Source organism: Athene noctua, chromosome 28, assembly GCF_965140245.1.
Source record: "Athene noctua chromosome 28, bAthNoc1.hap1.1, whole genome shotgun sequence".
Lineage (NCBI taxonomy): Eukaryota > Metazoa > Chordata > Aves > Strigiformes > Strigidae > Athene > Athene noctua.
In genome coordinates this window covers 6,801,457-6,816,549 of record NC_134064.1, presented here as the reverse complement: position 1 = coordinate 6,816,549, position 15,093 = coordinate 6,801,457, and the positions used below count along the sequence as shown (strand labels likewise).

At 50.3% G+C, this 15,093-nt stretch overlaps 2 protein-coding genes across 3 annotated transcripts; both read right to left on the bottom strand.

The window, feature by feature from the left end:
- Positions 1 to 1,227: 1,227 nt before the first annotated feature.
- On the bottom strand, positions 1,228 to 3,607 carry GINS4 (GINS complex subunit 4). 2 transcript variants are annotated; one of them, XM_074928730.1, is made up of 7 exons: positions 3,485 to 3,600; positions 3,256 to 3,342; positions 2,843 to 2,956; positions 2,301 to 2,398; positions 1,901 to 1,989; positions 1,435 to 1,525; positions 1,228 to 1,324 (listed from the first exon to the last, which is right to left on the bottom strand). In XM_074928730.1, exons 1-7 carry the CDS (start codon positions 3,581 to 3,583, stop codon positions 1,228 to 1,230), a joined length of 675 nt encoding a protein of 224 aa, XP_074784831.1. In that variant the 5' UTR covers positions 3,584 to 3,600. The 2 variants fall into 2 exon arrangements, with proteins under 2 accessions (XP_074784831.1, XP_074784832.1); XM_074928731.1 differs by lacking the exon at positions 3,256 to 3,342 and having other exon boundaries at positions 3,485 to 3,607.
- Positions 3,608 to 3,920: 313 nt separating this feature from the next.
- On the bottom strand, positions 3,921 to 10,520 carry GOLGA7 (golgin A7). Its single transcript, XM_074928697.1, has 5 exons — positions 10,376 to 10,520; positions 8,921 to 9,073; positions 8,548 to 8,649; positions 7,756 to 7,819; positions 3,921 to 5,209 (listed from the first exon to the last, which is right to left on the bottom strand). Exons 1-4 carry the CDS (start codon positions 10,484 to 10,486, stop codon positions 7,772 to 7,774), a joined length of 414 nt encoding a protein of 137 aa, XP_074784798.1. The 5' UTR covers positions 10,487 to 10,520; the 3' UTR covers positions 3,921 to 5,209; positions 7,756 to 7,771.
- Positions 10,521 to 15,093: the final 4,573 nt, after the last annotated feature.

The following is a 15,093-nucleotide window of genomic DNA, read 5'->3' as shown; positions in this document are numbered from 1 at the left end:
GGGAGCAGTTCCAAATCCAGGCCTACTCTGCAAACAAATCTCAAACACTTTTACAAGGATAGCACTATTATTGCCAAATGCCAGGAAAAAGCAGCATTACTCTGCTCTGGCCATAATTAGAAGAGGCTGTACGGACACGCAGGCCGCACAAAGTCCCCGCAGCCTGCCGCCCCGAAGGCAGAGCTTCCTGGGAAGGACAGGCTTGCTGTTTGGCCCATGTAACAGTGCTTCAAGGAAGGAACAAGAGGCAAGTAGGAACTCTGAATTCCTAAGCTCCTGGCCATATTCCAGTTGATACTGTCAGAAAGACAAAGGAGCAAACTTGGTAAACTCTTCACCCTCCCTTCCCCCTGCAAGTAACGAGCTGGTGCCAAGCACCCCACCAAGGACCCTACGGCTCTCCCCTGCTCGCCCAGGACATTCCCTTTGCTCTGAGCTGCAGTCTCCATCCTTAACGTGATCCTAATCCTTCCTGCTCCTTCTGCAAGAACCAGGATTTGCTCTGCCAGCAAGTATCTTTATGTGTGGTGGGGTTTTTTGCTCAATGGACCATGTGGCAAAGATGGTGCAGAAGGATCCCCCCCTCCTGGTTCACCTCAGAGCAACTGGCCACTTGTACAACATCCAGCATTCACAGACCCCATGAGGAGACCAAAGCTGATGGGGGAAGGTGTTTACAAAGCTGGATGCCACACCATTCGGTCGCTTTTCACCCAGTAGCCTAATTTAAAGAACAATGCAAAACTGGAACAGCTGCAGGATTAAAAAGAGCACCCTGCTATTTACAAAGGCTGTGTCGGCCTTTGAGAGCAGACATGCTCTGTCCACGTCTGCTGTCAAAGCAGCCCGGGGTCTGCAGAGGCAGCAGCTACACTTGTCCCTCCCTTGGGACTCCAAGGGGCTGTGGCAGGGCTGCTGCAACACCTCGCTGGAGGGAGTGCTGTGCCACAGCCTGCCTTCACTTGGGAGCACAGCGAAAGGAGCCTGGCTGTATTCCAAGCACGCCGTAAGCAATCAGGAGTTCGAAGAGCTGGGGGGTTTAACAAGCGCCTCTGCACCAGCAGAGGGAAAGGTCCTGCCAGTTTATTCACTTGCTTTTCCCCACAGGTAGCCCTGCTGCTGCCCTGCCCAGCCACGCCACCTCCGGAGGGGAGCTCCGCCGTGCCTCCCCGGCCCCGCAGCCGCCGTCCCCCGTCCCCCATCCCTGCCCCACACTTAGCTCACCCCTCAGATGAGCTGCACCGCTCCCGAGGCCACCAGCGGGGCGATGGTCTTGTAGCGGATCAGGTGCTGCGAGCCCTCCTCCAGGTCGATGGTGTACTCTCTGCCAGAGACAGAGCCAAGTTCAGCTGCCCCTCCCGTTTCGCTGTGAGCCACAAAGCTTTTCTGAAACTAAATTATTTATGTGTGCTGCATGGGGAAGCACCTGCCTACCTCTGCTCATCCATCTCTGGCTCGACCAGGATGTTCTCCTGCCGCTCCAACACCCTCAAGAACACAAAGGAGTCCAGGTTGGGCCTCGGAACTGCAGAGAATGGATTCAGAGCACAAGCTCAGCAATTGCCTCTGCTCCTCTGCAGGACAGCGAACAAACAGAGCAGTATGAGGGACAGCAAACCCATGGCCAGTAAAGGGAGTGCCAGACACTTCTAATCAGACACAGTGTGGGCTGCCTCAACACAAGGCAAGATTTGATGGCAGGGGTCAGCACGGCCCTCTGACAGCAGCACCAAGACACGTACCACAGCAGAGCAGCATTGTGGCACTGCCATCGTGTCACCTTTGCTTCTGCTGAGCACCTGCTGGAGGACTAGCCCTTAACATTTCATGCTTCCCAGAGCCTTCCCCACACCCCTGCAGCTATAATTTTCAGGTCACTCTGGAGTCTGGATGTACTCACCTGATTTTAGGAGAGACACTTTCTGCAGGTTGGGCGGCATGTGTTTTAGGGCCACATTTTTCAGATAAATCTCTGTGTTTGCCATGTACCTGGAACAAATCATTAAGCATTTACTAGTTTAATCACATACAGATTTGCAGGGAGAGTACTGACTCAAACACCAGCAAGTGGCATCTCCTGGTCCCACAGGCATGGCTAGAGACAAACCTAATGGCTCAGGGTTACCAGTGTTATTTTATTTCAGGTCTTTCCTTGTTCACAAGGAAACCTCCTGGTCAGACCCATGATTCTTACTGCAAACTTGTCTAAGGTTAACAGTCTCGAGAACTGTTCAGCATAACACACAGGCGAGTTCTATAACCTATAAAAAGGGAAGGAGATGCATCCAAAACATACTCACTCTTTAGCAAAAGCAAACTCCTCTGGCGATAGAATGGAAGGCTCCCCTTCGGCTCGAGATTTCTCCTTCTCCAGGACATGGGGGAAAAACTTCTCTATCTGACATTGGAACAAAATCCCAGAGACTGAAGCAGACCTCTCCCAGTTCAGTGCCTACAGTCCCGCTTCCCCTGCAAGCAGCTGTCTGCTGCTGTGAAGGTGCACGCAGCAGCCACAGGCCTGCCCAAACACCTGCTCCTGGAGTGACAGCAGGACAGTCAGCTGGGGTCCACAGGCTGCAAGACCAGATGCCTACGTGGCAGGACCCAGGCAGAACATACGAGTGTTCAATTGTGCCACCCTGGGGTTTGATGAGGTATGAAAGCACCCACAGCAATGCTGTGATCCCCATACCCAAGGAATGAATTTCTTTGGGTTGCACTTCAGAGAATACAGAGACAGAGCGCTCTTTAAGTGCCTTGCTGAAGCAGGAAGCCTTACAGGGGTAAAAATCACTCCTGAAGTCACCCTTTTTCATCTTCTGAGCAGCGCAGCAAGTATTACCTTCACAAGCCTACATCGCAGGTAGCTGCTGAGCACGTAACGGATCCTTTCGATCTCCATGCGGTGAATGCTGACCTTCAAGTCCCCTCGCTTTGCCCGTTTCAGGTTTGCCTCCTGCAAGGAAAAGCAAGGAGAAATTAAATGGTTGAAATGTCAAACAAGAGCCAGAGAGGAAAATGGATTTTGTACATAGGTTCCACAATAACAGGTTACAGCTGCTTTTGGTGACACAAAGCACTCTATTTCCTTGTATCTCCCAGCCCCTGCTTCAGGACATGCTCAGAGAAGGTGCTCAGAGCAGCCTTATCTCGGGGACAGAGGGCCCGACCATCCCAGAGGGACCGAAGCAGGTAGGTGACAGGCCAGGCGACCAGGGCCTGCCCGTACCGCCACCCTCGGCCAGCAGCACCTACCATGTGGTCCAGCTGCTCCACAACACACTCAATGATCTCGGGTTTGCTCTCCAGCAGCTCTGGAGCAAACTTCTCATTCAGCCAAGCCTGGAAGAAGGCACGCTGTAAGCGGGAGCGAGGAACGCGCCTCCCGGAGTGGCCGAACTCCTCCCTGCCCCCTCCTCCGCCCCACATCCCCGCCGACCTCCCCGGGGGCCCGGCTCGCGGCCCGCAGCCCACTCCCCAGCACCTGCTCCAGGCTGCGGATGAGCTGCGCCGGGGTGAGCACCAGCTCCTCGCTGCCCCCATCCGAGTCCCCGGCCGGCCCCTCGCCGCCCGCCGCCGCCATCCGCCGCTCTCCCGCCAACCGCCGCGGCCTCCGCGCATGCGCAGCCCCCGCCCCGCGCAGGCGCCCGGCGAGCCGGCCCCGCCCCTCCGCGCAGGCGCCCTGCCCCAAGATGGCGGCGCGGCCCTGAGGGGAGCGCGGGGCTGCCTCGGGCGGGAGCCGGGGACGGCTCCGGGAAAATAAAAGTGCATTAAACGTGGCCAGAAGGGGTGCGGCTGCGGAGCCGACCCCGAAGCGACGCTGGGTCCGTGCACAGCCAGGGCCCTGCTGCTGCTGCAGGAGTGAAAACCACCCGCGGCGCCACCTCGGGCAGGGCAGCGCTATCAGCTATGACACGGACACAGTTTAAGAAAAAATTTACTAATCCATTAGTACTTCTGCCAATATTGCAACAAATGTGAAAGGCAAACACCGTTACAGTTTAGAAAAAACAAGTTTTATACAATTAAAATATTAAACAAATCTCAAAAAAACCAGTGGCTAAGTAATAAGCCTGGAATTTCACATCCAGTATTAGCACCTACAGTACCACCAAAAGCCAAAACACTCGATCCATTCTGTGTAAGTCTTCTCCTAAATTCTTTAATTCCTTCTACAATTGGACAATGATGCTCACAACCTAAACCAGGACATCCTTGCTTTGATAAGGGAAAAGGATAAGAGAAAAATATTAAGCCAGCTTGGTTTGTAGGAATTTCACTTTTGCAGGTATTGCTGAGGAATGTTGATGCGTGGGGGATACTAAATAATGCACAGTTCTACTTTTCAATAGTGTGCCAGCAGATAGACTTAAGAAACCATCTTACACAACATCTAACAGTTTGTCAAATCAATGTTCTCCTATAAATTATATATAATAAATCCATAAAAGAAACAGTTTTACACTTCACATATTAATCAGAGTAGGGTAGAGAATCGTTACATTTATTGGTTCAGCATCCATTTTACTGTACTTACTGTTTTATGAATGAATAGACCCCCCTCTTCTGGTGAGCATTGACAGATGCAATAACAGCGCAGATACAGTAGTAGAAAAAACAACAGTATGAAAGTCCAGCTATTCCTCCCCCTTCTAGGAACAACCAAAACATTAAAACAAACAACACTTTGCCTTCTGGTTTTCCACAAGAATCAGCACAGGAAACGTAAAATGCTCGTTGCCTTGAGTCACTTCTTGCCAGGCAGAGGCACTGTGTATCCTCTCACTCCAATACAGAACTGGAGGGAAGGCCTCGCTTCTAGAAAATTCCCAGCTCGGACTTGTAGCTTTCCAAAGCTCGACTGATGTACAGAAGGGTTTAAGAACTAGGGAGGAAGAGCACTGCACTTATGTGACTAAAACTAGACTTCTGTTGGGCTAAGTGCCCCGTTTCTTTCAGAAGAGTATGTAGCTTTACCACTTCTGCTTTTTCTTGAAAAAAGAAAACCAAAACTAAAAAGTGATCTCATTGCTTAAAAGTTTGCCACAAAATGGATGCTGACCAGCTAGGTCACCCCATGTGGAGCAGTTTTAGGAAGTTAGTCCTTGTAGTAGATGGCACTGTGGATCTGGCAGCAGAGAAAGGAATGATGCTCTAAAGTAGGAGGTAGGGGAACTTTGATACAGCAAGTCCACTGTCGAGCTATCTGCTAGAAAAGAAGTTTCATATTATTAGAAGCTATTACTAAATAAAACCAACCAAACCCTACACAGACCTTCACACAGCTATGTCCTCTTATCTTAGGAGGTATGGAGCAGGAACGGTCAGGTTACCACGTGCTGTGGTCAGAGTAGTAGGAACAGAAGCCAACACTCTGGATTTCACTTGTCTAACAGGAAATAAAGACCTTCATTACTTACTTTCTCCATAACAAACAAATATTTCCCGTCTCTTTCCAATTGCCAATAACCTAGACTTAGATACCATCCCAGGATCTGCAGAGTGCCTAAGACAAGGGAGCCAGTTTCAAATTTGAGGTTTCAAAAGCAAAGCTTGATGAAAGTTCAGTAGGTCCAGTGAGAGTAATTTTGCAGTTCTAGACTGCATGCAATTACCTTTATTTTAGACTCTCTCAAGTACACCAAGCACTCTTTTCACTTTGTGACCCTGACACACAGAATCATGAAAACCAAGTGCCTTTCAGCAACTTTTTCCAGTTAAAGCTACCAAAGCCAGAGGTTGCTGGCCACTCTTAACTGAAAGCATCACAGGTAAAGATACCAAAGTGAGAAGTGCAACAGCATCCAGCTGAAAAACTGCAGTAAAAGGTTTCTGTATGCTAAAACATTCAGGGACAGAGTCACGTGAAGATTTTTCCACTTAAAACTTTCGGGTAGGGTAAGATCTTAAATACAGTAGCAGATCCCAGAGTTCCTCTGAATTTTCACAGATGTTGCAGAGACCATTAGGAGTCCTTAGATAACACCACCTAATCCTGGTCATATTCTCTATCACTACAGACGACAGAAAAACAGCCCACATTTCGTAGAGCCCACGTAGGCCACATTCATGAACAGATCATCAGGCTCCAAATGACTAGGACAGCATGAATACCTAATAAAGCTCCAGTTCCAGATCAAGTTTACTTGGGTACTCATGCCGCTTTCAAAACAGCTATTTTACTGACCACAGATATTTGCAATTCATCAAACTATCCTGAACTTCATGATACAAGTCTTTCCTCATTTTAGAAATTTCAGTTGCTTGAACACTGGCAGAACTAGCTTTTATGTACTTGCTCAAAATCCACATCACCTAGGAAAACATTCTGCAATCACTGCTGTGACATGAGTCACGACAAGTGGCTTGTGCCAAATATAAGCAGATGCAGTTCATAAAACACACTTATTCCAATAGCAGAACACAAGTGCCATGCAATATAACAGATTCCCAAGTGCTAATAACCAGATAAAGAAGGATATTTTGAGACAGAATTGGCATCTACAAGTGATGCCAAGTTACAAGCCAGACTGGTTTAGAAACAGGTATGCATCAGCAAGAATCTTCACTGTTTTGCTTTACTGGTACTTCTCGTCATTGTTTGCTCCAGCTTGTACATGATTAATCTGGTTTACATGCACTGTAAATATGGGTCAATCATAAGCAGACTACCAAAAGAGAAATCCTAGAGACATGTAGCAGAGGCAGGTTAGAAAAAGCACTGAAAGAATTTAGTAATACTACCAAGTATAGTAACTTGCACTCTCCCTTTAGGCTGTGTAAATTTGACTCTTAGAATATGCCATATTCCAAGATTCAGGACAGCAGATAAAAATATTCTGTACTGATACAGTATCTTATCAAATGTTTCTGAGCAGAAGGGGTTGGAAGTATCCCACCACCGGGCACACGAAACCAAAGTGTCACCCCAGGCAACACTAGTTCACTGTTCAGGCCCTTCTGGAACAGAAGAGCTGCTGTTCAACAGGATTCAGAAGTGAATCTCCTATATACTTAGAACCAAGAAAGTAAAATGTCATTACTCACATTAATTTGTTCGGGATTCTGGGACTAATAATATTGACTTGTGGGCAAAATACAAGGGGATCCTTAACATCTGTGGTTATGACCCTGATTTCACAACTGCTTGAAACGCAGCAGCTTTTAAAATAGACCCTGATCTGAGGTACCACAGAAAACGTTTGAAAGGAAAAGCTGTCTCCTTCACAGCAGTATTGGAAGAGCAGGTGCAAGTATAGCACCATTAGTGATTTTTCTTGAGTATTTCTCTCATACTATTAGTATGAAAACTGTCTGGAAATCCAAAATAAGCATTTAAATGGTGACTTTTTTTACATCGAGATTTAAGGGTTAGTCTTAAGTTTGTCTGCTCAGAACGTTATGACAGAAAGGCCTCACAAGAATAATATTTTAAAAAAAAATATTCTTTTATCTACAGAACAGAGAACCATTTTGGACATAATACAGCACAAGTTAGGTTTATGCATAATTACACAACCAAGACCTGAATTTCTCTAAATGTAAATCTGGTATCTGTCTGTATTAACATTCAGCGGCATAATGCCAAGTATCAATAGCTCTACTTGGTATCTACTTAGTCCACACAAGATTTATGTGAGCAGCCTTTGATTACATACAGTGGCGGGACAAATACTCTGTCTCGGTATGACAGAATCCACCCCTCTGAGCACAGAAAACAGGTTGAGATTGATCCAGTATAAGGTTAACATGTACCTGAGACTCCACAGTTTTATCTTCCACTGGTCATACCTCTGTCTTCATAAATGGTAATTTCAATCTGCACAGAAAAGCTGTTAGGGAAACATACTATAAAATGATTATGAAAACATAACAAAAGGGCAGAAAAACATTAAGATATTAGAACCTTCAATCTTTCTGCCTTCATATCTGCTGTTCAAAGGCAGTTGCAGAGCTGCAAAGCAAACAGAACAGTACACATACGAGATGGATGAGATCAGTGTCCAGCCCAGGACTGTTCTGACAGGACCACAAGATGCTGCGTGTGGAGGCTCTGCGAGCCTTCTGCCTCCTGTCAAACCTCAGGGAAGGCTGTGCACTAGACAAAGGTTCTACAGTTCAGCTATAAGTCACTAACCAAACTGAAAATGCTTTTACTCGAGTTGAATGGGTTTTTTTCCCCAAGAAGTGTATGCACAGAAAAATGCAGAAAACACTGAGAATAACAGAGTCATGCAGGCAACAGCTATAAGCTATTTAGACAAATACACAGATAGCCCAACTGCAAGGAATTAGCCTCAGCATGCATTTAATTGGCATTCTGTGTTTCAGGTTGCTTTGGTTTCAATATTCTCAAAAAATTATACACGCTACTCATTCTACCCCGAGATTTGCTGTGCAAGTGTTTGTGAATGGTACACAACAGAGTAACACGACTAATCACACACTCTGCTGTATCACAGACCAACCACGACCAGAGGGTGCCATGCTGAGACAGCATCATGGGTGGACACACCAGGAGACAATCAGAAAGCCACAGAAGGATACAACTCTTAGTCCTCTTTCAATGGGGTCTGTCAGAAGGAGGCCCTGAGGAGCATAGATCTTCTCATTCTGTTCCTGAATGAACTTGGCAATTTTCTTTAGAACCTGGTAATAGAGCAGTACAGAAGTCACGGTTCCTGCATCAGGTTTCCCTACATCAGCCAGAGCCCCAGCAATATCACAGGTATAGCAGTGGTAGGAGAACCTAGCCCACAACTAGAGACAGAACTTGTGTGATTCCTCTGAAGCACAAGATCATTACGTTACTCAAATTGGCTAATCCGGTGCAAGTCACAGAAAACATACCAAGACATGTCTTTGATCAACATCTGAGGCCTACTGCCCCCAAGTAACAAGATAAACAAGAGAAGTGCACCTTTTCGTAATGTGTTTCCATACATAAGAAGATGGTGTAGGCAGTCAGACAGGCAAGACACCCTTCAAGGTAAGATTGGCCCCCGAGTTTTTCAGCTTCTGCATAGAGGTTATTCAGTGTTCGGACAGTCTCTTCAAACTGCTGCCTATCGATCTGCAAGAGAAGTCAGGTTTAGTTGTCATGCTCTGCACACTTCAGAGCTCACCCGTGTCTTCAGACATCCACCTTCATTTATTGCTTATTTGCACGCCCACACTGTGCGGCCACTGTGTTCAGAGCCGAAGTCTGAAGGAAGCTTTGAGTTACAGACCTGTAGTTCTTCGTTAAATATCTGCCAAGTGATTAGACCGGGTCTGAATTCCAACACAATGTGAACACAAACCAGTTAAGAATAACATAACTAAACCAATGTGCAATTCATTTGAAAAAAAAAAAAAAGCTTAATTCACATGCAAAGAGATCGACTGGATTAAAAAGAGCAAGTAGGGAGTGGATCAACAGAGCTAACAATATCAGTAATGCCTTGCCACTGTTGCAGTGCTGGTCAAACAAGCTCTCAAGAACGCAAAACAAAACAAAGAAACGAGGAAGAGAAGTGCAGTGAGGAAGAGAAGGCATTAGCAAGGAGTGTTTGTTTTGCTGAGACAAGTTGAAGATATTACATCTGGCAGCACTAACAAAATGAAAGTACTTGAGACAGTACTTGTGAGGCTACTGAACAGGCTCAGCAGAACTGGCTGGACTCCGCAAGAGAGGACAGTGTTAGTGCACAGCAGCACAACAACGGATACTTTCTTCTCACAGACATAATGAACTCATTCTGTTTTACTGCTACAGAAGGCAGCTGCCTTCCTCAGGATTAAAGAAAGCACAAAACACCAGCGTTTCATAAACAGCAGAGAGAGAAGTTTTTAACTGTTGTGGCTTTTCACTGCAAATTAAAACTATCTGCTTACCACAATTGATCAAAATGCTTTTTGGACAAGAAACAAAGCTTCTATGGCAAAAAAACACAACCCAATGTTCAAAGCAGGATCTGCCTTTAAACTCTGAAATCATGCCCGTCTCACACTACGCAAAGGGCTGTAAGAAGAGAGATAACAACGCGCTGGCTGCCTTAAAGGCAGGTACGAAGGCCTTAGCACGGCACAGCAGGGGTGCGCCGGCGGGAGAACTGCTCCCAGAGCAGGGACGCGGGGGAGAGACCCCACCTCCCTCCTACAGCCGAGGGCCGGCCCGCGCTGCGGGAAAGGCGGTTTGTGCCGGGGACCTACCACGGGCGCCGGGAAGACGGAGAACCGGCTCGAGGCCACGCGAGTCTGCCAGGTCACCCGTGAACGCCACCCGGGCGCCAGCCGGCCCCTGTCCGCACGCCCTTACACCCGCGGCGGGGCGGGCGGCGGGGGCCGGCCCCGGGCCGCCCGGAGGGCTGGGAGCGGGCCCGCCTCGCCTTACCCTGTTCTCCAGCTCGGCCGGGAACTTGCTCTGGAACTGGCACCGCGTCCCGCCGCTGTAGTCGCGCTGGATGAACACCTTGCCCGACACAGGCGCCTGCTGCGGCCTCATCGCGCCGCCGCCTCCTCCGGCTCCGCTCCGCCGGCCGCCGCCGCTCACTTACGGCTGTCGCAAAAGCGTCGGGACGACTCCGGGCTGGGGCAAGGGCGGAAGTGCCGTTCGGCGCACGCGCCGCCGCCTCGCCGGGAGCTGCAGTGCGCAGGCGCAGCCCGGGGGGGGGGGAACAGTGGCGCGGCAGGGTCTGCGCATGCGTCATCGCCGCCCGCGCCCCATTGGCTGCGTGGTCCTGCCGTGGCGGGCGGGTGACCCCGCATGCGCACGCGCGGTCAGCCGGCGGGACTCGCCCCCGCGCCCCTGGGGCCGCCCCGACCCCCGCCCGCAGCCCCGGCCCGGGCGGGCGATGCCGGGGCGGGTGCCTGCCGGGCTACCCCCGCGCTTCTGCCGGCCCCGCCGCCTCCACCGACGCTGGTCTGGGGTGCCCGGGCCCGGCGCTCGACCTGCCCCGCGGTCTCACGGCGCTGCCCGTGGCGGCGGCCGCGGCAGGACAGGCCACAGGAAGGTGGCAGGCACGGGGGCTGTCCGGCGGCTGCGGGACGCTCGCTCCTCGGCCTTTTCCGCCCCAGGTGTTAATTTCACGATGTTTTTTAGGAATTCGGTCGGGTGGGGACAGAGCAGCATTCGCGGCAGATTCATTCCGAGCTGATTTTGCTGATCAATGTGTGATCGTTGCCAGGCCCGTTAACCTTTGACCCCGGCAGTCCTGCTTCTGCAAGGCATAAGCAAGGTCAAAGGTCATTTAGTTTAAGGAAAACCTGGAAACGATTCTTACTGAAACCAGGCGAGCAGCAAGGGAGATCATTGACCATCTCGCAGCTGGATTTGGTGTTCTCTCTGCTCTCCTGTTTGAGTCGCATTGTCGCGGGACGTGGCAGCAGGTGGCCAGGGAACGACCCAGCGTGGCCCTGCTGTGACTCCCTGCCCCGCGCAGAGGCAGCCCCGAGTCCCCAGCCCGTGTCCCCAGCCCCACCGGCACCAGGCACGGGCGGCTGAGAGGGTCCGGGGCTGGGGGAGGCGGCTGCAGGGCTGGGCAGGAGCTGGTGCACTCGCCTGGGCCGCCAGGCCAGGCGCTGTTTTGGGGCGATGTCCTGCCCCGCAGGGCTTGCCGTGGGGTTTCGCTGCCTCCTGTTTGTCCTGGCGTAACACTCTGTGAAACGGCTTTGTGTTGCATGGGGACTAGCTGGGACAAGGCTGCACTCGTGGGTCTGAGGTGCTGAGCAGCAAGACAAGGAGCCCGTGAGCAGCACCCCTCTGCTGACGTTTCTTCCCTCTGCGCGTAGAGCACTGCATGGCGGGGCAGCCTCAGGGCTGCAGCGATGGGCTTGAAAGAGCACTGGATGTTTTCCAGAGCCTTTGGGAGCCCAGTGGGGTGTGCTGTGGGCAACAGGACATTAGACTTGCAAAGAGAGAGTTTAGTTTGAAAATTATTGAGGCAGTGGGAACGTTCACATGCTGCATCTAAATGGCCTCTGGATCTAATGACGTTATTTAAAAACATTTTAAATGAACAAAAACATAAGGTGAAGGTGAACCTTCTGGGGAGGTGGAATGCTTCTATTCAGTGTAACAAGTGCCACGGCCTCCACAAAACCCCTGAAAAAATGTCAGCACCCTTTCAGCTAATTCAGAAACCAGGGGAACCAGAGAATGATACAATTAATTGAAGATTTCTGTGGTCTCTACAGCAAGCTGTGCCCATGGGATTAAAAAACCCCAGACACTAATTACGGGCACAATTACCGAGCCTGGGCTTCAGCACAGTCCTCAGCGAGTATTTTCAGAGGTCACACATGAGAGACGCGAGGAGCAAGTCTTTCTGCAAAAGCTGTCAGTGAGTTGTTTAGTGCACGTCTGTGTTAATTAATGAAGTACTTCACAGAAGTACTGCAGCAGCTTGAGGTCCAGTGGCAGCAGAGTCTTACAGACACACCATCATCCAGAATTAGGAAACTTGTCTTGGTAATCGTTGTTTCTAATTCTGTGACTTGTGCAAATGAAGCTGATTTCTTGTCTTCAGCATTCCTGAGAGTCTTTTTCTCATCTGGAAGTTGTGAAATCATAGATACTGTTCCAAGGTTCAGAAGTTAGCTAATCAGTGACATGTTTATTTAAACAATTATTGGAAACCATCACTTGGTGAACAGAGAGCAAAGGGAGGCAAAGCATTTGGGACATTTGGTTTCATTACTTGCTTACTGCAGCTGCTCCTTCTCAGCCTGCTGAAGGTTCCAGTTTGATGCACAGAAGAGCTCCCAGGCATCCCAAGGGGAATGAACTCAAGTGCAGACACGCTGGCTTGGGCCATTCTGCCGGGTCAGTGTCAGAGCAGGCCGGAGGTCTGACCTGCTTCCTATGAACCCGGGCAGCGAGGCTGCTGTGCCGGCCCGGGAGGCGTCCCCGACCCTCAGCAAGGCTCAGGGAGGGAGGACACGCTGCCAGCCGTGTGCCATGGCTGTGTGGGCCTGCGGGATTCTGTGCGGAGAGGGAGGGGGCTGCTGGCCTTGCTGGCTGCAGGACCGGGGGTGCAGAGCTCCCCAGCGGGCTGCTCGGACCCTGCTCTACCGGCATTCGTCCAGCTCTCCACAGAGGCAAACTGGCCTGAAAACTGTCCTGCTTCAGATCACAGTGGGACTTGCAGAGTGCTAGGGGGTGTAAGAGTCCTGCTCCTCTGGAGCCAAAGCGGTAGGGGGCAGAGGGCATGTGCACGGGTGTCTTCCTTCGCCCAAGTGCCAGAGAGAAGCTGAAGCCCACGTTCCCCCTCCTGAGCAGCACGGCTTTTGCCGTCACTGTGGTGACGTATGTGGGCCACAGGCTGTGCCCTTCATGACCTTGCTGTGGTTTGCACAGATTACTTCTCCCTAACCCTCTTTTCTCTTGTGAGGGGACGACCAAGTTCCCAGCCCTGGAACGCTTAATCCTGAGCGAAGTGAGGAGGCTGCGGACCCTGGGGTCTCTCTGCTCGCAGCCTGTCTCGGTCCTCGTGGCTTCGCTCCGGTGCTCCCGGCATCCGGCCGCCATGGGGCTGGCGCGTAAGGACGAGGAGAGCCTCGGCCTCTCCGGTGTCCAGGGCTCTCACAAGCTGCAGCGCTGCTCTGCCCGCTCCTCACACCACAGAGCTGCAGCTGTGGAGCGAGACAGAGACGTGCCTGTGCCCGGTAAGGGACAGGGCACACCTCCAGCAAGCAAAGCGTTTGGGTAAAGCAGGGCACTAAGGCCTGGGGGAAAAGACATCCTCACTGGTTAAATCACCCTTACGTTTTACCCCCAAAGTCCTTCTGTCTCAGTTGATGGCAGCTCTGTTAATAGCTAATTAACTTAGTTAATTAACATTAATAACGTGGGCCTGAGATTATTACAAATCAGGAAAAGAATAAAAGCTGTCCGATGTTTCGGTACTTGCCTGTGAGCCCCTCTGGAGCGCGTGTGCAAGAGGCGCGTCTGGGGTCAGCCCAGCCCGCATGGGCCCTGCAGCGGAGCAGGCGCGGGGCCTTGCTGCCGTTCTGAGCTGGCGTGAGCCAAAGTTTTATTAGGAATTACTGGTGCACTTGTTGGCACATTTGCAAATGTACGTGGAGCCAAGTGCCACAAAGGCACAAATGAGTTGACCCAGCTCTCTTGAGGAAATGCTCTGTCTTCAATAGTTCTTGGCACCATCCTGTTTACAGCACTTTCTGGGTTTTTTTCAAATCTTTTTCATTCTTTCTGAGAATAGGATTATGAAATTTTACAATGCAGTAATAAACTATTATTATTTATTAAATAAGAAGGCCCTGTAAAAAAATAGAAGCAGAATTCAATCCAGATGCTATCTATTGCAAGGGCATTTGAAATTCCAGATGTTGATAGTAAAATGTGGTCTCTAATTCATGCTCTTAGAGACAGAAAATGCTCCTGGCGGGGTAACCTGGCCCTGCTCCGTGTGGCTGAGTGTTGTTCCACAGGCCAGTCCATGTTTAGAACCAGCCACAGTATCTAAGGGTGCGACTTTATTCCTTTGCTGAACATACTTTTCTGCATTTTTATGGCTAAGAGTGAGATTGTAAGGACATCACATTAATGTTGTACTTGTTTTATGAAGGCAGTAAACCAACAGCTTGCAGGACTGGACAGTCCTGTATGCAGCAGGGCAAAGGGCTCAGGAGCCCTCGGGTGCAGGACCTTTCACTGATGTCAGGCCAGTGTCGGAAGAAGAATAACGTCAGCATATTCAGGGCTCTTCTGTCCCTTGCTATTCACTGCTTGTTTCCTTTGTGCGCCTCAAGCAAGCCTTTCTTGTGCCATGTCATGTTTGGTACTACCACTAGTGCTCTGGCAGCCTGGAGACATGCTGATGCCTTTCCAGTCCCAGACCAGCTGAAATGTCTCTCCCCCCGTGGTGTGGGACAGCCTCTCCTGCTTCAGGGCTGCAGACCTCAACACTGCTGTGAGAGGAAAATCATTTGGTCATACTGACCTTTGGTGAGGGTGGCCTGTCAGCTCTGCCACTGCTTGGAAAAGATTGACCCAGCCCAGATTTTTGTCTGTGTTTTTATCTCTGGCTGTAGGTAAAGCTGATGTAAATCATCCCAGGAGTAAGAGCCGAACACCCCCAGAAAGCACAG

Excerpts from the sequence above, each read along its gene's own strand:
- GOLGA7 (XM_074928697.1), bottom strand. The coding sequence starts at position 10,486 with ATGAGGCCGCAGCAGGCGCCTGTGTCGGGCAAGGTGTTCATCCAGCGC. Across the intron at positions 8,650-8,920 it reads TGGAAACACATTACGAAAAG|GTTCTAAAGAAAATTGCCAA; the intron begins GTGCACTTCTCT and ends CTCTATTACCAG. Across the intron at positions 7,820-8,547 it reads TTGAAAGAGGACTAAGAGTT|ATTGAAATTACCATTTATGA; the intron begins GTATCCTTCTGT and ends TTTTCTGTGCAG.
- GINS4 (XM_074928730.1), bottom strand. The coding sequence starts at position 3,583 with ATGGCGGCGGCGGGCGGCGAGGGGCCGGCCGGGGACTCGGATGGGGGC. Across the intron at positions 3,343-3,484 it reads TCATCCGCAGCCTGGAGCAG|GCTTGGCTGAATGAGAAGTT; the intron begins GTGCTGGGGAGT and ends GCCTTCTTCCAG. Across the intron at positions 2,957-3,255 it reads TGGAGCAGCTGGACCACATG|GAGGCAAACCTGAAACGGGC; the intron begins GTAGGTGCTGCT and ends TTTTCCTTGCAG.